General features: G+C 42.9%; 2 protein-coding genes across 5 annotated transcripts in view; both read right to left on the bottom strand.

Annotated features, from left to right (window-relative positions):
• The window catches only part of LOC144608118 (kinesin-1 heavy chain), a 331,882-nt gene that overhangs the window by 237,486 nt on the left and 66,968 nt on the right, over positions 1-27,428 (bottom strand). The window lies entirely within an intron of this gene.
• LOC144608130 (enhancer of polycomb homolog 1-like) overlaps positions 23,528-27,428 on the bottom strand; it is a 174,988-nt gene continuing 171,087 nt past the window's right edge. For all 4 annotated transcript variants that reach the window (XR_013549169.1, XM_078425538.1, XM_078425514.1 and 1 more), the window contains one exon: positions 23,528-25,157. Coding sequence is in view for 3 of the 4 variants with exons in the window: in XM_078425538.1 (XP_078281664.1) it covers positions 25,085-25,157 (73 nt within the window). In the remaining variant the exon portion in view is untranslated. The remainder of the gene's footprint in view (positions 25,158-27,428) is intronic.

Genomic DNA, 27,428 nt, shown 5'->3' with positions numbered 1-27,428 from the left:
AGACAAACCTCGCTGCCACCAAGGCAGAGGTGGAGCGGATGGACGGGTGTGCCAGCCCATGAATGGCATCGAAAACCCGGCGCTGAAGGGAGGGCGGTACTACCGGCCTGGGGCGAGGAAGAGAAACATCGCACCAGACTTTCGTGCCCTCCGACCCACAAGCTACCTGGGCCAACTTCAATCCCGAAGTGGTGGACTGGTACGTCGAAACGGTATCCGCCAGGAGCTGTGCCTCCGCGAGCTCCTGGGGATCCACTTCGCAGTCCACCGCCGAAATAGGGGGAAAAGCAGGTCTAGACAGGGCGTCAGCAACGGCATTCAGCTTACCCGCGATATGACGGACATCTGTGGTAAATTCTGAGATAGCAGTCAGGTGCCGCTGCTGGCGGGCCGACCATGGGTCAGACAATTTCAAAAAAGCAAATGTTAATGGCTTGTGGTCCGTAAATGCCACAAATGGGCGGCCCTCGAGGAAATACCTGAAATGACGGACAGCTAAATGGAGAGCTAGAAGCTCTCGGTCAAATGCGCTATATTTCAGCTCGGCCGAATTTAGTTGCCGGCTGAAAAACGCTAAAGGCTGCCAACGGCCACCAACCTGCTGCTCCAGAACCCCGCCCACCGCCACGTCAGAGGCGTCAACCGTCAGGGCCGTGGGGGCGGAGGGGCTCGGATGGACCAGCATGGTGGCGTCTGCCAAGGCTGCCTTAGCTGCCGTAAAAGCCGACTCTGCGGCCGGGGACCACAACAACTCTACCGGATTACCTGCAAGGCATTGGAAAAGTGGGCGCAGGACTCGCGCCGCTGCCGGAACGAATCTATGGTAGAAATTAACCATGTATTATTGCTTTTCAAGCGTCTCAAAACAAGAAGAACCGAGCTGAACAGAATGACCTGGAAAGTCAGATAAGACAGTTAGACATAACAAATGCCATCGCTCCCTCTATTGAAATACATAATAAAATTGCAGTTCTCAAATATAAGTTAAATTATATCCTTTCAGCTCATATTTTAAGGCTTTTTCAATATACTAAACAAAAACATTTTGAATTTGGAGATAAACCACAGAAATTGCTAGCACGTCAACTCCGTAAATTAGAAGATGATTCTACAATTCATAAAATTAGATCAGAAAATGGAGATTTGCTTAAACTACCTAAGGATATTAATCAGAGATTTTTGCAATTTTATCAGTCATTATATTCATCAAAAATAACAGATACTTCTGCGCAGATGCAAAAGTTTTTGCAGGAATGTAACCTTCCTGGTTTGAATGTGAGTGATAGAAATTTACTGGGCGCAGAAATAACTATGAAAGATGTTGAAGAGACTATTAAATCCATGAAAAATGGGAAGACTCCTGGCCCTGATGGCTTAAATAATGAGTTTTATAAAAAATTCAGTGGTTTGATCTCTCCACGTTTGCAAACTGTATATAGTCACGCCTTTAAACAACAGAGATTGCCACAAACTCTGACTGAATCAACAATAATCCTCATTCCTAAAAAAGATAAGGATTCTGAAGACCCTGGTTCGTATAGGGCGATAGCTCTTTTAAATACTGATCAGAAGATATTAGCGAAAATCTTAGCTCAGAGATTAAGTCTAGTTATAGACAAATTGATACACCCCGATCAATCAGGCTTTATAGCCAAACGATATTCATTTTTCAATTTGAGACGCTTGTTTAATATAATTTATTCAAATAGATTATTAAATGAAGATTTAGCAATCATCTCGCTAGATGCTGAAAAAGCATTTGATCAAGTAGAATGGCCTTATCTTTTCTCAGTGATGGAAAAATTTCAACTAGGTGAAAATTTTTGTGCATGGGTGAAACTTTTATATACATCCCCAACAGCTAGAATATTAACTAATCAAATGCTGTCATCTAAATTTCATTTAGCTAGGGGTTGTAGACAAGGATGTCCACTATCACCACTTTTATTTGCCCTAATTATAGAACCACTTGCTGAGAGTATTAGATCAAATTCACATATTTATGGCTATAACACTAAACATACAACCAATAAAATTTCTTTATATGCGGATGATGTATTAATATATATTACAAAGCCAGAAATTAGCATTCCGAATTTATTAAATCTCATAACTCAATTTGGTTCATTTTCAGGTTATAGAATTAACTGGTATAAAAGTGAAATTATGCCAATAATGGAGCATAATCCGGCCATACTTCAACAATTTCCTTTCAAAATTGCCTATGAAAAGTTTAAATATCTTGGAATTTACGTGACTAGGAAATATACTTCTTTATTTAAATCAAATTTTCCTCCTTTACTTGTTAAATTACACAGAAATATCCAATTTTGGAAAACACTTCCTATATCATTAGTTGGTCGTAGTAATGCTATAAAGATGATCTTTCTGCCACAGCTACTATACTTATTTCAAGCAATTCCGATCTACCTTCCAAAAAAGTTTTTTTAAAAAATTGATTCAATTGTTACTAATTTTATTTGGGACTACAAGACTCATAGAATAAATAAAAGACACTTATGTAAGTCTAAAATTAATGGAGGAATTGCTTTACCTAACTTTTTATTTTATTATTGGGCGGTTAATATTAAAAATATAACCTGCTGGTTGGATGATTCTGATCAACAACCGGATTGGTTAAAGATGGAGAAAGAGGATTGTTTACCATTCGATATTGGTGCGATCCTCTTAGCTCCAATAAATTTAAATAAAAAAACATATGGAGGTAATTCCATTATACATAGTGTTATCCGTACCTGGAAACAATTAAAGCTTACGTTAAAATTGAGTAAATTATCTGTTTTCCTTCCTATTGCGAATAATCCTTCTTTTAAACCGTCTGTCTTAGATAGAGGCTTTGCTCAATGGAAAAGTTATGGAATCAAAAGGGTGGGAGATCTTTATCATAAGGGAACTTTTCTTTCGTTTCAGGAGTTACAGCAGAAGTACGGATTACATGTTAATAATTATTTTAGATATTTACAACTTAGAGATTATGTAAAATCACACATGCAAGAATATAAGTTTAGAGGTCCAGAAATACTTGATGTATGCCTGAATCGACATTATAACTCAAATAAATTAATATCTTTTATTTACAATATTCTCCTTGACATTGACATTCCGTCATCAGAATCTTATAGACGAGCATGGGAGGACGAATTGAATCAAGTTATAATGCAAGATATATGGGATGAAAGTTTACAACATATACATCAATGTTCATTGAATACTAGACATTCCCTAATACAATTTAAAATAATACATAGATTACATTATTCGAAGACGAAATTAAATAGGATTTTTCCTAGTATCTCTCCTATGTGTGATAAATGTCAATTTCAAGAAGCTAATTTAACTCATATTTTCGTAACTTGTATAAAAATGCAAAACTTCTGGTTGGAGATTTTTAAAATAGTTTCTAAAGTTATTAATAAAAAATTAGATATGGACCCAAAATTAATTATATTAGGATTATCAGAACATACTACAAATTTTACAGTAAGTCAGGTACATTTTCTTGATTACAGTCTAATAACTGCGAAAAAACTAATACTTAAATTTTGGAAAAAACCAATAACCCCCACAATTAAAATGTGGACTATGGAAATGACAGAGACCCTGCATTTGGAAAAAATAAGGTTTGCCTTAATCGACAAACCTGAGTTATTTTTAAAAATATGGTCTCCATTTATTGAATTTTTAGAAAAGTAAATGGGCTTGGCACAGGACTAAAATAAAATAAAAAAAATTAAATAAAAAGTTGAAACTTGAGTTGGGGGTTGGATGTACAGCTGTGGTTTTTGTCTCCCGGATCTACTCCCGTTAATTTTTATTGTTAGATCCTTTTTTCTTTTTTTTTAACCCTCTTACTCTCTCTCTCCCCAAGTTTATAGTTTTATATTTTTATTTTTACTTTCTCTCTTCAAAAATTTTAAAATTGAAGCTATGTAAGAACTTTGTAACAAATGTGTTTTTTCTTATTTCGATTTGTACATATGCTTTTCAAAAATAAAAAAAAAATAAAAAAAAAATAAAAATTAAAAAAAAGAAATTAACCATGCCTACGAACTCCTGCAGCCCTTTTACTGTGGTAGGCCTGGGGAAAGCCCGGATAGCCTCCACCTTCTCTGGCAAAGGGACAGCGCCGGCAGAGGTAATTCTGTGACCTAGAAAATCGAGAGCAGGCAGGCCGAATTGACATTTGGAGGGTTGAATAATGAGCCCGTGGTCTTGGAGCCGCTGGAACACGGTCCGCAAATGGGCCTGGTGTTCTTGCACTGAGGGGCTGGCTACCAGGATGTCGTCTAAATAAATAAACACAAAGGGTAAACCCCTGCCCACGCGGTCCATCAGTCGCTGGAAAGCCTGTGCCGCGTTCTTTAAACCGAAAGGCATACGCAACCATTCAAACAACCCGAACGGAGTAATAGTTGCAGTTTTTTGTATGTCCTCCGGTCGCACCGGAATCTGATGGTATCCTCGCACCAAATCGATTTTGGAAAACACCACGCTCCTTCCAGTCCAGATGAAAAGTCCTGTAGGTGCGGTATGGGGTAGCGATCAGCCGTGGTGACAGCATTGAGACGCCGATAATCGCCACATGGCCTCCACCCCCCAGATGCCTTGGAGACCATGTGTAACGGCGAGGCCCACGGGCTGTCAGACTGACGAACAATTCCCATTTCCTCCATCTTCCTGAACTCCGCCCGTGCCACCACCAGTTTGTCTGGCGGTAGTCTCCTGGCCCGAGCGAAAACGGGAGGGCCTTCAGTGCGGATGTGATGGACTACACCGTGCTTGGCCGAAGGTGCATCAAAACGTTGGACGAGCAGCTCTGGGAACTCTGCCAGAATCGCAGCATACGAGTCGGGGGCCGCGACGACGGCCTGGACAGTAGGGCTGGGCGAGGAGGCGATTGCCGGAGCGACGTGCTCGTCTTCAGCAGCGGGTCGGAGGTCGTTACCGCGGACATCAGGAACCAGTGAAAAAGCCCAGAGAAAATCTGCGCCCAGGATCGCTTGTTTGACGTCGGCTATGATGAATGGCCATTCGTACGTGCGGAGGCCTAAAGCAAGGGACATCTTCCGTGTGCCGAAAGTGCGAATTGGGCTGCCGTTAACCGCGATGAGGGTAGGACCTGTCTTACCCGATCTGGTTTCGAGGTCGGTCGGCGGCACTATGCTGACGATGGCTCCGGTGTCTACCAAAAATTCTGTGTCCGTGAATCGATCATGGACATAGAGGCGCCGGTTCTGGCCAATCGTAACTGCCCCTATGTACGATCGGCCGAGGCATTTCCCGCGAAGGTACAAGGCAAACGACAGTTGCGGGATTCGTTACCCCATCGTAGGTGATAATAGCACCAGCCGCGCTTGTGCGGATCTTTTTGGCGGGCTTTCGGGGAATTGGCGGGAGACGTGGCGCCATCTTTCCGTCGCTGTGGCGTGGTCACCGATGTCGAGACTTTGTTGATGGAATCACTGGCCTTGTTTTTTCCCGCTATGAGCGCGTCCGCTTTCGCTGCATATGCTTCGGGGTCCTTAAAAGAACAATCCGTAAGCAGCAGTCGGACATCCTCGGGAAGTTTCTCGCGGAATGCCTGTTCAAACATCGGGCAATCCGTATGCTCACCGGCTAGCACCATCATTTCAGCCATGCGGACGGAAGGCAGTTGGTCTCCAAGCTCCGGTAGGTGCAGAAGTTTTGCCGCACCACCATGCTTATTTAACCCGAAGGTTCGCAGTAATGCCTTCTTCATGGTTTCGTATTTGTCTTCCGCAGGTTAAGTTATGATAAACCGCATCATGCGCTTGGTTGTGTCCGGCGATAGAGCGCTGACGAGGTAGAAGTACTTCGTGGAATCGTCCGACACCTTCTTTATGTGGAATTGAGCCTCGGCGTGGATAAACCAAGCTTGCGGTGCGTACGTCCAAAATAACGGAAGATGAACGCCTGCCGCGCCTGACTCCGGTGTGCCCTGCTCGGTCATCGTCAACGAGGCGTCGGGTTCCTGCTCAGTTGGTGATCGTCCAGATCACGTTCGGGGTCACCAATATGGCGAGTCCGAAACTTGCTAGTTGTAGCGAAGTTTATTGCAGCCGCAATACACGAATACAGAATCAAAACAACAAGTTACAGGACAACCAATATAAACTTACTGTCTTCCTTGAAGACTTCGCCGAACTGGCTAAATCGGGCGCCAAACGCGCACCTGACATCGCTGGCCAATCAGCGATGTCGTTTGCTGGACCAATCCTCATGGTCGCGTTCCCACGTGACCTCGCTGGCCAATCCGAGGGTTCGACGACCTGGACCATTCTCTATGGTCGCTACAGGGCACTAATTACAGCAGGGTTAAACACAGGGTTATTGAATTTCACACAAAGGGTGGTGGGTGTATGGAACGAGCTGCCAGAGCAGATAGTTGAGGCAGGGACTATTCCAACATCTAAGCAACAGTTAGACAGGTACATGGAACGTGTAGGAAGGAACTGCAGATGTTGGTTTAAACCGAAGATAGACACAAAATGCTGGAGTACCTCAGCGGGACAGGCAGCATCTCTGGAGAGAAGGAACGGGTGACGTTTCGGGTCGAGAGCCTTCAGAGGGTCTCGTCCCGAAACGTCACCCATTCCTTCTGTCCAGTGACTCTGCCTGTCCCGCTGAGTTACTCCAGCTTTTTGTATCTATCTTCGGTACATGGACAGGACAGGTTTGGACAGTGTGGGCAAGTGGGACTAGTGTAGCTGGGACATGTTGGCCGGTGTGGGCAAGTTGGGCCGAAGGGCCTGTTTCAACACTGTATCACTCTATGACCATGAGCTAATTAACCTTCCAAACAGCGTGCCTTGGGGATGTAGGAGGAAACTCCTGTAATATTCACCAGTGTGTTGGAAAACACACATCACTTCAAGAATTATGGACATGGGCTGAACATATTTTCCTTACACGGTCTGTCAGAGCTATGCAGCACAGATACAAGCCCTTCGGCCCAACTCGTCCATGTTGGCCAAGATGTCTGATGGAGCCAGTCCCGTATACTGTGCCTCACCCACATCCCCCTTAACCTTGTACTGCCGATCCAAGTGCCTTTTAAATGCTGTAATTCCACCCACCTTTACTACTTCCCCGGCAGCTTGTTCCATTTACCCACCACCTTCGTACGAAAGCCATTGCCCCAAATTTTAGTTTGCCCCAAATCTACAAACTTACTAATCATGCAATCTACATTCTCATCAACATCGTTAATTGCAAATAGCAAACACGAGTGGACCCAGCACCGACCCCTATGGCATGTCACTTGCCACCTGCCTCTAGCTTGGACAATAACCCTTTACCACCACCTAATATTGACCCAAAATGCTGGAATAACTCAGCGGGACAGGCAGCATCTCTGGAGGGTCTCGACCTAAAATGCTTTCTAGGGCACATCAAAATTGTTGGAGTCACAGACATTAAGTAAAGCTGTTAAAGGATACAGTGGGATTTAGATCAGTTACAGGGCAGTGCAGAGAGATGACAGACGAAGTGTGAAGTGCTGAACTTTGGCAGATTGAATGTAAGAGGGAAAGTTTTATGTGGGGGGTGGGGGGTGGGGGGTGGGGGAAACCTTTTTACAATCCCTTACCTTGCCAGAGATGCGATAGTTTTCCGGATCATGTATCCCATCGCTCTGCGGCCTAACATTGTGGAGCTGGTGGCCTTGCTCGAGACTGACTTTGAGCCCCACCGTGGGGCCGTGGACTTACCATCTGAGCGTGCGATTCCTTGCCTGGATCGACGCTCCAACGCAGCCTGCAGACTAAGAGTTCTCAGTCTCGGGTTGAGACCGGTCGGGAGCTCCAAGCCGCACAACGTTCGACAAGCCCCGACCCGGGGTAGATCACCGGGCACGGAGGGAGCTGAGATCCCCCTCCCCTCCCCAATGCAGGAGCCTGATCGCCCTGACGAGGAAGGCTTTCCGCTGGCTACGGGAGTCAAGATCGTCCCGTCAACGGAAGGTTAGAGGCCCCTGACCGCTGGAGGGAAAAGAAGGGATTGAACTTTTTTTTCGCCTTCCATCACAGTGAGGAATGTGGGGGAGTCGCTGTGGTGGATGTTCATGTTAAAATGTATTTTGTGTGTCCTGTTGCTTTTTATTTTTGTGACTGTACGGCAAATGAGATTCCTCGTATGTTGCAAAACATACTTGGCTAATAAAGTATGATTGTGATTATTGTGATTGTGAAGTATTTGGTTAATGGCAAGACCCTATCAGCATTGAAGCAGAGAGGGATCCTGGGATTCAAAGCCATAGGTCCCTGTTAGTGGTAACAGAAGTAGATGGATTGGTAATGGTGATTTCTGGTATGCGTTCATCAGTTGGGTCATTGAGTACAAGAGTCATGTTGCAACTTTATAAAACTACTAGACAAAGTGGACCCGTTGGACCCAAACCTCTCCTGCACCCTGTCCTCCCCCCCCCTCCGCTCAACCCCCCCTTTCCTCTCCCTTCTCCCCCCTCCTCCCTCCTCCCCTTCCCTCCTTTTAAACTTTAAAATGTGAATAACTTAAAAAATATAACACCGATTTCAATAAAACTACTTGCATTATCACTAAAGTGACAATGGTGAGTAAGGTGGGCCTAAAATCGTCGCGCTATCGTGCACCGTTTTGGCTGAAGTTCAGTCACAAACAAGATAACAAACGAGAGTTTTAGTATATAGATGGATGGTCAGATCCTGTGTAGTTTTGCTCGCCTCATCACAGGAAAGATGCAGAAGGTTTAGAGAGGGTACAGAAGAGGTTGACCAGAATACTGTCTGGATTAAAGGGTATTAATTAGCTGCAAGAAGAGGTTAGACAAACTTGGATTGCTTTCTCTGGAGCGTCGGAGGTTGATGGCAGCACGGTGGCGCAGCGGTAGAGTTGCTGCCTTACAGCGAATGCAGCGCCGGAGACTCGGGTTCGATCCTGACTACGGGCGCCGTTTGTACAGAGTTTGTACGTTCTCCCCATGACCTGCGTGGGTTTTCTCCGAGATCTTCGGTTTCCTCCCACACTCCAAAGACGTACAGGTTTGTAGGTTAACTGGCTGGGCAAATGTAAAAATTGTCCCTAGTGTGTGCAGGATAGTGTTAGCGATCCGCTGGGCAGCACGGACACGGTGGGCCGAAGGGCCTGTTTCTGCTCTGTATCTCTAAATCTAAAAAATCTAAAATCTAATATATAAAATTAAGATAAGGTAGATAGAACTTTCATCGCAGGCTGAATATGTCAAAGGCGTGAAGACATAGCTTTAAGATCAGAGAGGGAAAGTTTTTGAAGACGTGTGGGGAAAGTCGTTTCTTTTTTACACACAGTAATGGTTGTCTGAAACGTAGTGCAAAGGCTGGTGGTAGAAGCAGGTATGGTAGTGGCATTTAAAAGGCTTTTAGATAGTCAACTGCATGTAGGGAAAGGAGGTATGTGGATCATATGCAGGCAGTGGAGATTAATTTAGCATCATGTTTGGCACAGACTTTGAAGGGCCTGTTTGCTGGACTATTCTATGTTCTTTCGTTTAGTTTAGAGATACAGATATAGAGATTTCTTATGTAAATCTGATCACTACTCTACCCTCCAAAGATGCTGACTTGTTATTTCCAGGTTTGCCAATTTCAGATTCCCAGCAAATGCAGTTTTTTGATTGAAAAATACTGCATGGAAAAGGCCCCTTGGCTCAATAGGTCCACACTCTTGATCACCTATTCACACCAGTACTACCACCGTACCTCATTTTTGCATTCACCCCTTACACACATGGGGCAATTTTTTGTTTACAGTAATCAATTATCCTACAAACCTGCAGGTCCTGGGATGTGGGAAGAGACTGGAACACATGGACGAAACCCACACGGCCATAGTGAGAACGTGCAAACTCCACACGGACAGCGCCCGAGGTCAGGATTAATCCTGGGTCACTGACATTGTAAAGTTGGCACCTTAGGGGAGGAAGCTGTGTCCTTGGCGGCATTAGTACTGCACCCTAAACAATCGAGCTAACCGCCATTTTAGATTGAAGTAACAGCTCCGATTGCAAACTTTCAGGGATCCCCAGAAATTGTAATTGTTCTTTAAATCAAAAAAAAGCACTGATTGAAGGTATAATTAATAAGAATACTATAAAGAAAGTCATGACTCAAACCTAATATCATAATACTCCAATAACCCAGCACCCTGCGGCACGGTGGCGCAGCGGTAGAGTTACTGCCTTACAGCCCTTGCAGCGCCGGAGACCCGGGTTCGATCCCGACTACGGATGCTGTCTGTATGGAGTTTGTACCTTCTCCCCGTGACCTGCGTGGGTTTTCTCCAAGATCTTCAGTCTCCTCCCACACTTCAAAAACGTAGGGGTTTGTAGGTTAATTGGCTTGGTATAAATCTAAATTGTCCCTAGTGTGTGTAGGATAGTGTTAGCGTGCGGGGATCACTGATGGGCGCGGACTTGGTGGGCCGAAGGGCCTGTTTCCGTGCTGTATCACTAAAACTTTTAAAAAACTCTTGGTGATGCGTGTCTGGCATATTTTCCAAGTGTTATTCCTATTAATTACACGAACCATTTACATTAAAAAATATATTTTCCATTATAATAAATTTATCAGAGAACACTGTACAGAGCTGCACGGTGGCACAGAGGTAGAGTTGCTACCTTACAGCGCCAGACCCGGGTTCGATCCCGACTACGGGTGCTGTCTGTACGGAGTTTGTACGTTCTCCCCGTGACCGCGTGGGTTTTTTCATTGTTCTTCGGTTTCTTCTCACATTCCAACGACGTACAGGTTTGTAGGTTAATTGGCTTGGGTTTGTATACTCGGTATAAGTGTAAACTGTCCCTAGTGTGTGTACGATAGTGTTAATGTGTGGGGATGGATCACTGATGGGCGCGGACTCGGTGTGTCGAAGGGCCTGTTTCCGCACTGTATCTCTAAATTAGGAAAATAGTTAGCACTCAAGAATACAGTTTCTAATTTTGTTCAACCGCTGAGGAATAGATCAGGTAGACGCAAAGGAGCATCTAGATTAGCGTTTTAGTTAGTTCCTCTGTCCCTCTCTTCCCCTCCCCAGTTCTCCCACTGTCTTCCTGTCTCCACCTATATCCTTTCTTTGTCCTGTCCCCCTGACATCAGTCTGAAGAAAGGTCTCGACCCGAAACGTCACCCATTCTCTCTCTCCTAGATGCTGCCTGACCTGCTGAGTTACTCCAGCATTTTGTGATACCTTCGAGGTAGATGCAAAGTGTTTCTTGCCCAAAGTAGGGGAATCGAGAACCAGAGGACAAAGGTTTAAGGTGAGTGAGGAAATAGGAACTTGAGAGGTAACTTTTTCCTTGTAGAGTGGTGGGTGTATGGAACAAGCAGTTGGAGGAGGTAGTTGAGGCATGGACTATCTGAATGTTTAAGGAACATTTAGACGTACATGGATAGGGCACTTATAGAGTTATGTGTCAAATGCAGGCAGGTGGCACTAGTGTAGATGGGACATATTGGCCAGTGTGGGCAAGTTGGGCCAAAGGGCCTGTTTCCACACTGTAAATCTATATGATGCTACAAAATACCACATGATTGTGCTGGTTCAATCTACTTTGAAGGTGAAAAAATAATTTTGCATCGGACTTAAGGAGGAAAAAAACCTTTTCAATAATTTGGGAAATTATTGCCACAGTTTACCACAGTTTTTACACAGTACTTTAATTTTAGTTAGATTGAAATCTCCCTTAATCCAGTACAGATTCAGCACTATGTTCTTGAGACAAGAGCTTGGCAGGAAGTAGTGGACAGAAAAATATGAATGGAGATTATTGTGGACTTTAAAAGAGATTTGCTCCCAATATGGATAAAAAATGGCTCAAGTAGGAAATTTGCACTTTGTTTTCCGATGCCTGCCAAGTTTAGTTTAGTTTAGAGATGCAGCACGGAAACAGGCCTTTCAACCCACCGGGCCCGTGCCGACCAGCGATCCCTGCGTATTAACACTATCCTACACACACCACGGGCAATTTTTACATTTACCAAGCCAACTAACCTACAAACCTGTAAGTTTGGAGTGTGGGAGGAAACCGAAGATCTCGGAGAAATTCCACGCGGTAACGTGGAAGAACGTACAAACTCCGTACAGACGGCACCCGCAATCGGGATCAAACCCGGGTCTCCGGCGTGGCAAGCGCTGTAAGGCAGCAACTCTACCGCTGCGCCACCGTGCCGCCCTTGGTGAGGATTTGCACAAATTGGCAGGGTGTGATTCGTGGTGCCCCATTAGTGCCTTGTCTTGAGGTCAGAAGTAACAATGACCAAAGGATAGAACATAGTGAAAAGCTAAAACAAAGCTCACAAAGTCCATCCACATAGATTGATAAAATATCGTGACTTGAATGATAATATAGAAAACCACATATCGAAGTGTCAAAGAAGACCCTGTGAGCAGTCTTGATGGAAGAACAGTTACATGGACAAAATACAGTATGTGCACAATGAGATCATCTTATTTGAACCAAAGGATAGAACATAGTGAAAAGCTAAAACAAAAGCTCACGAAGTCCATCCACATAGATTGTTAAAATATCATGGCTAAGCACTGAAAGTAATGAGAAAGGCGAATGGAATGCTAGTCTTTACATTCAGAGAACTAAATACATAGGGGCTGAAATATAGTACCGCTGCAGGAAGCCCAATCAGACTAAATCAGGGGACTGAGAGCAGTTCTGAGTACCAAACATTGGAAAGGTCATCATCTCTGGAGAAAAGTGTTGGGCAGCTTACAACCCAGCTATATATGAATATTGATCTCCCTATTTTCAAGTAACCATCGAGTCCTCCCCCCACCCCCCCCCCCCTCTCTCCGTCCCTCCCACACCCAAGTTATAGCGATATCAAAGTCATCTTGTTGAGTCTCATTGTCTGTAGCTAATTTTCACCGAGCCCACAGCTAACAATGGGCTGTTTCCTTTATCATTGTTACTTTTTTGCTTATATCTGTCTATATCTCTCGTTTCCTTTTCCCCTGACTCTCAATGTTAAGGGTCTCGACCGGAAACGTCACCTATTCCTTTTCTCCAGAGCTGCTGTCTGACCCGCTGAGTTACTCCAGCTTTTTTGTGTCTATCTTCGGTTTAAACCAGCATCTGCAGTTCCTTCCTGCATAATGGAAGGGACGTATTGGTTTTAGAGGCAGTGCAATATAGATTTAATAGAATAATACCTCGACATGCATCGCTGGCAACAACACATCCTCCGCGATGAGTTCAATGCATCCTATGGCTGTTTTGAACAGGATGTTGGTTGAATGATGTCAACTGCCCTGACAGCCTCAGTCGCATCTGTACCCATGGCCATTGCCACCGATGTCAGATCAGCTTTCCTGACAGAACTTTCGGAGGGCAGAGTCCAGATGAAGACCCCAGTCGTGTCCTCAGTTCCGGCATAAACCAGCTGGCAGGAGTACTCAAAAACATCATTAATGTGAAGATAGGTACAAAAAGCTGGAGTAACTCAGCGGGACAGGCGGCATCTCTAGAGAGAAGGAATGGGTGACGTTTCGGGTTGACACCCTTCTTCATTCTTTAATGTGCCTGAATGGGTTACTATCAAGTGACTCTGATATTCACCACCCTAAAACCCTTCAAGAGACTGATCACGGCACACATGAACTCCAACCTCCCAGACTGCCCTGTTCCACTACAATCCGTCTAGTGTCACAACAGGTAAACAGCAGAGACCGCTTCCCCGACCTTACAATTATTCCTGGAATATCTGGATAACAAGAACATCTACTTCAGACACCTATTTTCTGCCTTCAACACCATCAATCCATCCAAACTCATCACCAAACTCCTGGACCCCTCTTTGCAATGGGATCCTTAACTATAAAAAGACACAAAGTGCTGGAGCAACTCAGTGGGTCAGGTGGCATCTCTGGAGAACATCCTCCTGACCCATGGACCGTAATAAACAAGAATAGGTGACAAAACATCCTCCACAATAATTCTCACCATCGTTACCCTGTAAGGACGTGTCCTCAGTCCCTCACTATCGACACACTGAACTGCGTGGCCAAATTCTGCCCTATCTCCAATTACAAGTTTACAGATGATAACACCGCAATAGGCTGGATCTCAAACTTAAGTGTGTAGGAAGGAACTGCAGAAGCTGGCTTACACTGAAGATAGACACAAAATGCTGGAGTAACTGAGCGGGACAGGCAGCATCTCCGGAAAGAAGGAATGGGTGATGTTTCGGGTCGAGACCCTTCTTCATACGTACACGAGTCAGAGAGCTTAGTAACATGGGGTCAAGACACCAAACTCTGTTAGCAAAACTGAAGAGCTAATCATTGACTGTAGAAGGCAGGGTGGTACAATGGTGCTGAAGCGGGGATGATAGAGTGCTTCAAATCCCTAGGCCACCAATTCATCCAGGAACAACCATGATGAATGGGCGGCACGGTGGCGCAGCGGTAGAGTTGCCACCTTACAGCGAATGCAGCCCCGGGTTCCATCCCGACTACGGGTGCTGTCTGTACGATGTTTGTACGTTCTCCCCGTGACCTGCGTGGGTTTTTCCGAGATCTTTGGTTTCCTCCCACACTTTTTTTCTATAGATGCACCAGAGAACACTATTTTTTTTCTACAGATGCACTATGATCCTATCAGGATGCATCACAACTTGGTTGGGCAACTGCCCTGTCCAGGACCACAAGAAATTGCAGAGCTGTTGATCAGTACCCCGTTCCTGCTTTTTCCCCATATCCCTTGATCCCGTTAGCCCTAGGAGCTAAATGTAACTCACTCTTGAAAACATCCAGTGAATCGGCCTCCACTGCCTTCTGTGGCAGAGAATTCCACAGTTTCACAACTCTCTGGGTGAAAAAGTTTTTCCTCATCTCAGTCCTAAATGGCCTACCCCTTATTCTTAAACTGCGACCCCTGGTTCTGGACTCCCCCAACATCGGGAACATTTTTCCTGCATCTACCCTGTCTAATCCTTTAAGAATTTTATGTTTCTATAAGATCTCCACTCATCCTTCTAAATTCCAGTGAATACAAGCCCAGTCGACCCATTCTTTCATCATATGTCAGTCCCGCCATCCCGGGAATTAACCTGGTGAACCTACACTGCACTCCCTCAATAGCAATAATGTCCTTCCTCAAATTAGGAGACCAAAACTGCACACAATACTCCAGGTGCGGTCTCACCAGGGCCCTGTACAACTGCAGTAGGACCTCCTTGCTCCTAAACTCAAATCCTCTCGCAATGAAGGCCAACATGCCATTAGCTTTCTTCACTGCCTGCTGTACCTGCATGCTTACTTTCAGTGACTGATGTACAAGCATACCCAGGTCTCGTTGCACTTCCCCATTTCTTAATCTGACACCTTTCAGATAATAATCTGCCTTCCTGTTCTTGCCACCAAAGTGGATAATGTTATCCACAATCTACTGCATCCACGACACACCGGATCATGAGGACAACAAATCGACCTCTCTGTTCCCTGCACACAACTCATCTACCTCACCTCTGAAGGCTGAAGGGGCCCGACAGGGCATCGAGTCGGGGGCCAGCACAGTGCTGGGGACCCCGGAGAGACGCAAAGGCAGCCTGGCTGATGTGGTGGACACACTGAAGCAGAAGAAAATGGAGGAGCTCATCAAGAGTGTGCCAGAGGGTAAGTGGAAGGGCAGCGCTTTGTATCGTGTTGCTTGTGCCTCTGGGAATGGTGGAAGTATATGAATAAGCAGCGGCCTCACCCATTGAAAGAGATGTGGTTTTGTGGCAACTGCAGGGGCAGTAGTTAATCATCCGCCAGTCTTCATCCTTCGATGACTGGAGACACTTTTGTGCTTTTGGCCACTGTTTGAGAACTGTTTTCAAGAGAGAGATTTAGCTCTTCGGGCTAGATTCAAGGGATATGGGGGAAAAAGGAGGAACGGGGTACTGATTTTAGAATGATCAGCCACAATCATATTGAATGGCAGTGCCGTGCTGGCTTGAAGGGCCGAATGGCCTACTCCTGCACCTATGTTTCTATCTGCCATGCATCTGCCCACTCACCCAACCTATCCAAGTCACCCTGCATCCTCCTCGCAGCTCACACTGCCACCCAGCTTTGTGTCATCCCCAAACTTGGGAGATGTCACATTTAATTCCCTCGTCTAAATCGTTAATATATATTGTAAATAACTGGGGTCCAACTGGGGATGCTGGACTCTGGAGCAAAAACAAAGTGCTGAAGGAACTCAGTGGGTCAGACAACAGTGGTGGAAAAGGGACAGTTGACATTTTGTGGTGAGACTGTCCTTCTGGATTGATTGCACGGGTTTCTGTTCCCAGGAATTTCAGGGTGTGATTTGATCCAGATTGTTAAGACAATCAGGTGAACTGATGGGATAAAGAAACTATGCTTGTAGGGATCTAGAACTGGGAGCAATACCCTGAACATTAGTGTTCGGCTATTCGGTGAAGATTCTCAAAGGGTAGCAGAAATTTTGATCTACTTTTGATGTCAGAGCTTGAATTTATTTGAAATCTGAGATTTATATTTTAAACTGGAGATATTAAGAGGTATAGAATCAAGGTGGATATGTGAAGTACCTGGATTTCAGCTGTGCGGCTGCAGTTAATGATTTCATTCCACACCTAATCCTGACAAACCAATTCTGCATGAATTACTCTGTATTGCTCGCCCATCCTAAAAAGGCACCAACTGAAGATTCTAATTTTCTCGCAAAAAATCTCTCCGTAGCCTCAATATTCATCAGCATGCTAAATTCTAACCTTTGCAACACACCTTTTCTCCCTGGCCTCGTGCACCTCCATTAAATTTCTTCACTGCTGCAAGTGTGATGTCTAAAAAAAAAATCACATTTATACAGCACCTTTCACATCTTCAGTACGTCCCAAATCATTTTTTTTTTCAATCAATGAATTATGAATTTGAAAAATGAATTTGAAACTTACTCATTGCCATAAGGTAGAATCAAAGTCAAGTCACCCTGCAAAGCCTCCACAAATAAAGGGGAATGAAAAAATGGTGTGGTATAGATTTTAGTGATAAACATGGGCCACAACAAAGTAAAACCATGGCAGCAATTTGGTAAGTGCTATGATCTTTTACGCCCAACTGAAAAAGAAGATCAAGCCTTGCCATGTCTCATTTAACAGTAGCATTCATTGCTTATTAAAAAAAATCGATTTTTAGCTCTGTTGATTTCCGTTTTGCCTTTACAGTGGGACATTCTTATCTGTTGAAAGCCCAAATATAAATCACCAAGTATTCAACTGGATAGGAAAAAGAGAGCAGTGCTGAAATCCTTTGGATAAATGCTAAAACCCATTTTTAGTACCAGAGACAAAAGTGTACAGTCCACAAGACAACACAGGACAATTGTGTAAATGAGTGCACTTGAGAGAGAAGAGCAACTTCCCTAATGAAGTCACCACAGATTAAATTATCATTAATTTGTGGCATGAAACCCCAGCTGTAGAATAAAGTATCATCACTGCATAAATCCAGAATTTTTGTTTGAATTGAGTGGGGATGAGTAATAGAAATAGCCATGTTGGGATCAATGTAGATTAGAACATTCCTAGTTTCAAGAGCCGGTGAGGGAAGTAGCAATTCCTGAATATATATATATATTTTAAAATCATAGGTTCCCAACTCCCAAGACAATACTGGGATGTGGTTCTGCGAAAATATAGTTTAGTTCAGAAATGCAGCGTGGAACCAGGCCTTTTGGCCCACTGCGTCCGTGCCGACCAGCAATCACTCTTGTACTCCTTCTATCCTACACACCACTTGGGGCAATTTACTGAAGCCAATTAGCCTACAAATTCGTACGTCTTTGTAATGTGGGTAGAAACCGTTCTCCCCGTGACCTGCGTGGGTTTTCTCCGAGATCTTCGGTTTCCTCCCACACTCCAAAGACGTACAGGTATGTAGGTTAATTGGCTGGGTAAATGTAAAAATTGTCCCTAGTGGGTGTAGGATGTGTTAATGTGTGGGGATCGCTGGGCGGCACGGACTTGGTGGGCCGAAAAGGCCTGTTTCTGGCTGTATATATATGATATGATATGATATGATATGAAAACCCGCCCGGTCACAGGGAGAACATGCAAACTCCACAGACAGCACACCCGTTGTCAGGATGAAACCAAGTCTCTTGGGCTGTGCGGTAGCAACTCTCTCTACTCCTGTGCCACTGTACCTGGATAGATAGACTCATGGAGCTTGCCTTACTGAGATCACATTTGGGAATTGTAGACAAGGACAAGATAACCCTACAAAATACTGAGGAATAGGGTTAATTTGAGTGCCAAGGAAGGATGCCTCCATGCTGAACTAAAATCAAAGGTATCATGATGTTTCAGATATGCTGCCTCATCCACTGAGTTTCTCCAGCAGTTTATATTTTTTGAAAGATCAAAAGATGTTGATGACAAAGGGAGTTATTCCAATATGAAATAGGCTAGATCCAGAAAATATCACCCTGAGTTAATGGGACCTAAAATTAGAGCCTTCTTGATGGTTGATTCACGATGTTAAAATGAAAAAGCTTCTGATGTTAAGTCCATTACTTTTGTGGCAAACTAAGAAGTATACTAAAGCCGAACTGAATCCAGGAAATAAAAAAGTCGAGGACGGAAAACTAACGAAATTATTTTTTACATCAAAAAGGATCAGGTCCACAAGGATCTAAAAAAAACGAGGTGCTGGGTGAACACGAGAGAAATGTGCGCCAAAGGGTTGATACAAAGGCAGAGATTAAAAAAAACATTTGTTGGCAACACTCAAAGTCATAGTATTCAGAAGGATGGACTTCAGTTTCCATTCTAATCATTAGAAAGTGGCAATTGTGCCAAGAAATTGCATCTACCACACCCTGTTTTAGACACAGGGAAAAGCCTAAAAAATAGACGAGACAGTTCAACATCAAAACCTCAAGATTTTCAAGGAAAACCTCAAGTTTTAAGGACACAAAATTTCTTAGGGGGGAAAAAATACATGGATAAAGTAATTTGAGAAGGGTAAAAATTTAACAAACCTGTTCCTTGATGAATAATGAAGAGTTTGAATCAAAGTAGTTTGGTTTATGTATACGTAGATTTTCAAATGATTAGCACCTTACCAGAGAACTAACATTAAATGTGAATCCCATGAGGTTTAGATTTAGATTTAGAGATACAGCACGGAAACAGGCTCTTCGAATCCGCGCCGCCCAGCGATCCCCGCACATTGATACTACCCTACACACAATAGGGACAATTTTTACATTTACCCAGTCAATTAACCTACAAACCTGTACGTCTTTGGAGTGTGAAGTTCTCGGAGAAAACCCACGAAGGTCACGGGGAGAACATACAAACTCCGTACAGACAGCGCCCGTAGTCGGGATCGAACCTGAGTCTCCGGCGCTGCATTCGCTGTAAGGCAGCAACTCTACCGCTGCGCCACCTTAACCGTAAGAGCCACAAATGCATATAAATGAAATTGGCGAAAGCAGTCGTGATGGACATTGTTCAGACTAGCAGAAAATGTTGTGATGTTTTGCACCAGATATCTGATTTGGAACAAATGCCAGCTTTGATCCATTAATGATCAGGAACTTGGGTACATTAGACGTCATTTTTTGGAAGGGAGAATGGGGAACATTTCAAGGAGTTAGATCATGGCTAAATGGACAGTGGCCAGTAGATGAAATTTAATGGAGATGTAAGAGACTGCAGATGAACTCTTGAGCAAAAAAACAAAGTGCTGGAGAAACTCAGCAGGCTGGGCAACATCTGTGGAGGGAAATGGAGTGACTGAGGTTGGGAACCTTTCTTCAGATGAAATTTAATACAATATGAAGTAACCCAATTCGATATGAAGAGCAAGAAATAAACTAAACTCATACAATTTTAAAGGAGATTCTTTTTTTTTTTTAAGGTGGCCAGGATAAATTCAGAAGGAACACTGATAAGGCCCTAACTGCAGTTCTCTGGTTAATTCACCACAGGAAAAATATTTAGACTTTTGCTAAAATTCAAATAAGATTTATATATATCAGTAATGAAATACTTTGGTGGAAAAACTAGAACAAATTGGAATTGGTTTTCTTTGGACAGGTTATGCAATCAAAATCTTGAATTTTGATAAACGAGAAAGAGATCCCAATTACAAAAACATCAGTTGCCAGAGGATTCCAACTTTAAAAGGAATCAGCAAATAACAGAAGTTACCAGGAAGGTAATCTTTTTCCGGCAGTTAGCTGTAATGCCTGAAAGGATGGAAGCAGATTCACCAGCTGAAAATTAGACGACAAATACTGTAGTGGTAGTTGCTGCCTTACAGCGCCAGAGACCCGGGTTCGATCCTAACCACGGGTGTCACCTGTACGGAGTTTATACATTCTCCCCGTGGGTTTTCTCTGGGAAGTTCTGGTTTCGTCCCACACTCCAAAGACATACAGGTTTGTAGGCGAATTTGCTTGGTATAAATGTAAATTGTCCCTAGGGTGTGTGGAATAGTGTTAGTGCGCAGGGATCGGTGATAGGTGCGGACTTGGTTGGCCGAATGAGCTGTGTCTTTAAACTAAACTGATGAAATGTAATCCAGGGAGAGCTAGCCGACTGGATAGAAAATTGGCTTCATGGTAGGAAGCAGAAGGTGATGGTGGAAGTTAGATTTTCAAACTGAAGGCATGTGACTGGTGGTGTGCCTCAGGGATCGGTGCTGTCCATTGCTGTTTGCGGTTTATAACAACGATTTGGATGAGAATGTAGAAGGCATGGTTAGTAAGTTTGCAGATGACATTAATGCGGGTGGCATTGTAGATAATAAAGATGGTTATCAAAAATGACAGCAGGATCTTGATCAGTTGGGCAAGTGGGCTGAGGAATGGTTAATGGAGTTTAATATATAGATAAATGCGAGGTGTTGCATGTGAGAAGGCAAACCAAGGCAGGATCTTTACAGTGAATGGCAGGAGCCTGGGGAGTGTTGTAGTGCATGGGGATCTAGGAGTGAAGGAACATAGTTCCTTGTACATGGTGTCACAGGTAGACAGCTTGGTCAAGATGGTTTTCGGTACATTGGACTTCATCAGTCAGGGTCTTAAGTACAGAAGTTGAGATGTTCCGTTAACAGTTGTTCAAGATGTTGGTGAAGCTGCATTTGGAGTATTGTGCTAAAGGGAAGATGTTAAGCTGGAAAGGGTGCAGAAAAGATTTATGAGGATGTTGCCAGGCCTAGAGGGCCTAAGCTATAGGGAGAGGTTGGCTAGGTTAGGACTTTAATCCGTGGAGCGCAGGAGGCTGAAGGATGATCTTAGAGGTGTTCAAGTCAAGAGGGGAATAGTCTTTTACCCATAGGGGAATGAAGAACAAGAGGACATTGGTTTAAGGTGAGAAAGGGGAAAGATTTAATAGGAACCCTTAAGGGCAACTTTTTCACTCAGGGAGTGGAGGATATATGGAACAAGCTTCCAGAGGAGGTAGTTGAGGCAGGCATTATCACATTTAAAAGACATTTGAACAGGTACATGGATAGCAATGATTTGAAGAAATATGGGCCAAATGTGGGCAGATGTTTTTCTTGTAGATGTGGCATCTTGGTCAGCATGGGGAAGTTGGGCCAAAGGGCCTGTTGCCATGCTGTATGATGATGACTTTACAAAGGAAAAATTAAATGGTTATCAAAAGGAATGGTCTTTTAAATATCTCTAAATAAAGTAAAATGTGCATTCTATTGTGACCCATTATTGAAAACTATACAGCTCGACCCAGAGTTTCTGCATTTGGAGAACAATATAAATTTGGCTATAATTATTTAAAGGGCTGAGTTAATATACTGGGAAATATTTCATCTCTTTCAAATTTGAGCAATATTGGAAACCAAAATGAATAGTATCTTGAACAATGAAATGTAAGGACATTTCTATAATAATTCAAGCAAATATTTGTAGAGCTAGTATCAATAACCGAGCTGCTGAATATCTGATCATTTTTGCTCCTTTTAGCAAGACCCAATTTGAAAAAAAAATATGGCAAATAATAATTAAAAAATAAAGTGTTACTGCAGATGCTGGATTCTGGAGCAAAATAATTGCTGGAGAAACTCAGAAGATCAGCAGCATCTGTGGAGACAAAGCAATCGTTGACATTGCGGTTTAAAACTGTGCATCAGGACTGAGTGGAGACAGCCAGTGTAAAGAGGCGAGGGGAAGGGGCGAGGCAGAAGCCAGCAGGTAATAGTGGAATTAGGCGAGGACGGAGATGTGGGCAGATGGTGCTGGTAGTGAGGTGGGTGGGTGGAGGTAGAGACGGAGGTTGGTAAATGATATGGAGACAAAGGGCTGCACAATTTTGAATCGATTAAGGAAGGTGATAAGTGGAACTAGATAAAGGAGGGATGATGGACAGACAGGAACAATAGGGGGAAACAGGCGATCCTGTGTTGAGTGTACGGTTAATAGGTCGAAGGAACCAGGTGGGAGAGGAGAAATAAACTGAGTATGAGGGTGAAGTTTTGTAATACAGTGTGGCAGGGAGTGCGGCAATGAGAGAACCTGGGTGGATCAAATGGAGAAAGGAACACAGGAAGGTTTTTGATTGAGTAAAAGTTACAGCATGGAGTCAGGCCCTTCAACCCATCAAGTCCATGGCGACAATCGATCACCTGTTCACACTAGTTGTTATCCCACTTTTGCGTCCTCTCTGCACTCCAAGGGCTATTTACAGATGCAAATTAACCTACAAACCTGTACACCTTTGGGACGTCGGAAGAAAGCGGAGTACCCACAGGCTACCCACGTGGTCACAGGGAGTGTGCAAACTTCAAAGAAAGTACCCGAGTTTTGGATCGAACCAGGGTCTCTGGCGCTAGAAGGCAGCAGCTCCACCAGCTGCGCCACTGTGATGTGGTTTATGAAACTGGAAAATTCAATGTTATGACTGCCCAGATGGAATACAAGGTAGTTTATGTTGGCCTCACCCAGGCAGTAGAAAAGGCCAGATGACGGGCTGATACGGAATGGGAAGGGCAACTGAAACGGCTTTCAAGATGGCACTGCAGACAGAACACAAGTGCTTGACAATGCGGTTGTCTTGCCTCCACTGGGTCTCACCGATATTAATAATGCAAAAACCCAATTTAAAAAAAAATTCCGAGCCATCAATTGTGAAGTGCTGTAGACTAACAGTACCATGAGAACTATTGTTTTCGGGCAAGGAAATTAAAGCTAAATTACCCGTGTATTAATAAAAGTTATCGCACCAAGATGGAAGCACCAAATCACAAGTTTCTCAAAAGGAAAGATGTCTCTAAATAATGAATCGTCAGAAAGACAGCAATAACGTATTTGTAAGTGGTTGCTTCACATCGGAGGAACAATGTTTTCATTGCTACACTGGTCTAAAAAAGTAATGACTAAGAGGCAATTATTTTCCAATGATCTAATTGTGCAATTCAATAAAGTAGTAAAATGAAAATAAGCAGAACAAAGTAATTACTGAAATTCAACAAGGATCAATTTACTTTTTTTTCAATATAAGCATTAGGTCTTGAAAAAGATGTATGCTATAAACTTAAGTTATTTATGAAGTGGTCCAATAAGTTACCTCCTCAATGCATTACCAGCCACATAATTTCCCCCCAGATTTTAAATCTAACTTACCAGCATGGTAAAATGGTGAGAGCTCACATTTCATAATGCTTCAATTACAAAATACTGTAAATACACAAATTACTTTTCTTTCTAATGTAGCAAGAAAAATAACTCCAACACACGATACAAAATTTAAAAAAAAACACAGCTGTTGGTTAACATGTAATGCCCTGGGTTTATTTTGTGAGAGTTCTGTCACAATTCCAGGTGGGATTAAAAACCTTGAGGATAAATTATGCCATTGGAATGGGCATTCAGACTCAGGTACTGACAAAGCACTAGTAGTAGTCTGTTAAGTACCAATCTCTTCACAGAAGAGAGGTCTATTATTTCCAAAGGAAGGCACCCGATATCGTGGTTCTGGCCTTACAGCCTTCACAAGAATCTGAAAGTAAAAGCTGGCTGTTTCAGAAACTGGAATGATGATACACGTACAGCAACTACTGCATTCATCTCCCTTATCTCTTTTTTGTTTCTTCTCTTTTTTGACATGAACAAGTGAAGAATGAAGTCTGTGTGTGTGTACAGGAGCACAAAAATCAAGAAATTTACAACTTGAACAGATACAAAAATAAAATGATGAACAAAATATGAAAAAGCAAGGGAAACTCTGATACAGCTCAGATTTGTTTGAAGGAGGTTCAATTTGTTTAAACTCAAATGAGCAAAAAAATCTAAGCAGCATAGAAAATAATTAGTGCTAAAATAATTTTGCAGAAGCTTCTCTGCTTCTGAAAAAAAGTGTGACTTCATTTCCAGCTTGTTACTTGCGTTAGAACAAATATAAGTGGAAGATCCCTATGTCTCCATGAAGTAGTTCCATCCCCATTTACAAACCGATGCCTTAATTTTCAAATCTGTATGTATGTCACCATTTTTACATGATACACAGAAACTCAGGGACCCAGAGGGGAACCAAGTATGTTCACCATTTACAAAATACCAAGGAGTCCACAGCTACCTAACACATTTACTACAGCACAGGAACCAATGAAGGTACAGTGTACAAAACTGTAAACACAGCACAATAAATAGATAAAACAGCAGGTTCCGCACCATGCACATGATGTGATGACACTTCATCTCTATAGATCTCTCACATCTCACACTCTTACTGGTTGCAATTTTGTTTTTCTTTCAAGTGCAAAGCATCACGAATGAACAGTTCAGTATTCAAGTAACATATATACAAGTGTATTACAAATATGTAGTACTGTACAGATAATTGCTGTATCATAATTTACAGATGTCAATTCCTATTAACAACAGTAACAAAAAAGCATGAGATGTGCATTGCCATCAAGTCCCCAGAGCTGCCATGGAAACGCAATGTGCTGCATTCTGCCATCCCTTGCATTCACAAACGCTATTGATGCATAGCACTTAAACGAGTTCCCAAGGCTGCAGCCGTCTTTGTGGACACTACGTTACTTCCATTGCCACTGTATTGTCTGCTATACTGTTTAGTGCTGGCTTTTCAGTGTCATGGTTTTCCCTGGAGAAGAGAAATACACATCGTTAGTTGCTGCTCCAAGTTCAATTTTTAAAAAATGTTTGCAAACTAAAAATCTTAACAGCAAAAATTGATTGAACAGTAATCCGTTTTCTTGAAATGTTTTTTTCCCCATTGACATTGTTAGCAATAATTCACTTAGTTGATATGGAAACAGGTCCTTCAACCCATGCTGACTATCCATCACCCGTTCACACTAGTTCTGTTATCCCACTTTCTCATCCACTCCCTAAATTAGGAGCATTTAATTAAAAGAACAGGGCCAATGAACTATAAACCCACTTGGCCTTGGCACGTGGGAGGAAATCGGAACACTCAGAGGAAACCCACATAGTCACAGGGAGAACTTTCAAACTCCACACAGTCAGCATTTGAAGTCAAGAGTGATCCCGTGTCTCTGGTGCTGCAAGGCAGTTGCTTTACCAACTGTACAATTATAATATCCCTTATCTCCCAATGTCCCCAATCTGTATCTAATGGGCACCTACACAAGTGTACTTAATTCCCATTCAAGCCCCTTCATGATTAAGCTGGCCAGACATTACTTTGTTTGCAAATGAACCATAGGTTCCACAATGTATTCACATTACTGAATAGCAAATCTTCTACCCATTTCAATGAATTACCCGCTACTTTAGTCTCAAATAATTTTTTTTTAAATCAACATTTGTTTAGGATGATTTTCGATTAGGATTTGGACCCAGACGGCAGATCATTGTTTATCCCTATATGGAATACATTCAAGGTATGTGCCCTATTTACAGGGGTTTTCCCTAGATTACCATATTTTGCTTTTCAAGTTAAATCGAGAAAGAAGTGTAAAGATCTTCTTTATTTGTGCCAAATGCTCTGAAGCAATCTGCGCATTGGCTTAAATGCTATGTTTTGTAACTAATCTGGCTATATTCATTGGAAAATCTTCCCATCCATTTTGGGTTTCTTCAGTGGGAAACATACAAGACCGCAGATGCTAATATCTGGAGCAATAAATTCAGGGGGTTGAGCAGCATGGTTGGGGAAAAATAAATTGTCACCATTTTGGACCTGGACCCTGCAACACGGCTCAACCTGAAGATTCTCTCAACCTGAAACTGCTCGGTCCACTGAGTTCCTTCAGCAGTCTGCTTTTTTCTCTCCAGAGGGGTTTTCATGCAACTCTTCACAGGTGGTGCCTGATCTTGAGTGATAGATGGATTTTCTCTCCTAGCTATCTTGAAGTGTAACTAATTATTACAACATGCTCTGTTTTATCAATAACACTATACTAAATTATTGGCCATCGTGAAAACTGAAGACTTGGATATATCTATGTAAACTGGACTCAGCAGCGCAGAAACCAAAGGAACTGCACTAAGAATCTATTCCAAGTTAATTAAAGACAGGATAGATGAACTCCTGGGGTGGTGGAATTGTATATGTCTGTAGACCATGTCTGTAGACTCTAGAGTTTCAAATAATATGACAGGATCTCAATGAAACATACAAAATTCATTAGAGTTTGACAGGGTGGATTCTGGAACTGAGGTGCAAAGAATTAGCAGTCACCCTCAGAATATGGAGTAACTCATTTAGGATTGAGAGGAGGAGAAATCTGCTGAGAGGCTGGTGAACCTTTGGAATCTATGGGGGGCTGTGCAGCTTCAGTCACTGAATTCATCCAAAACAAAATCAATGATTATTATTTCACAGATATGGAGAGAGCAAGGAAATTGTGCTACGATAGATCAACCTGATCCAAATGTCTGGCAGAACAGTTTAAAAGGACTAGATGACATACTCTTGCTCCTGATCACATATGCGATACGTAATAAAATCTGAATAATTAACAAAATCTGAACTGCTACATCACAACGTATTTAAAATCTACTTAAAATCTACTTGCTGTTGGATCCTTTCAACACTAATTGTGTTATTAAATCCTCAAAAATTACATCATGACATAGCTAAATAATTGACCAATAAACATTAAGATTAAAATCTCTTTGAAACAATAGTAAATGAAAAAGGATCATGTTGAAATATTAAATTCATCCATGGTCTCCACTGATCAATCTGAGTATGGACTGAATAACTGCCGATATCAAGGGAGAATTATATAATAACCATCCAACAACTATACTGTGGTCTATTGATTTGTACATGAATAGTGCCTCTAGTGTAACCTTTACTGGTATTTTGTATCCATTCTGCTTTTGACTAGATTTTCACTTGTACACATTTTAATTCTGTAATTTCAATAGACAATAGGTGCAG

Source organism: Rhinoraja longicauda, chromosome 2 (genome assembly GCF_053455715.1).
Source record: "Rhinoraja longicauda isolate Sanriku21f chromosome 2, sRhiLon1.1, whole genome shotgun sequence".
Lineage (NCBI taxonomy): Eukaryota > Metazoa > Chordata > Chondrichthyes > Rajiformes > Arhynchobatidae > Rhinoraja > Rhinoraja longicauda.
The sequence above is the reverse complement of the archived record's forward strand: the minus strand, read 5'-3'. Positions and strand labels throughout refer to the sequence as shown.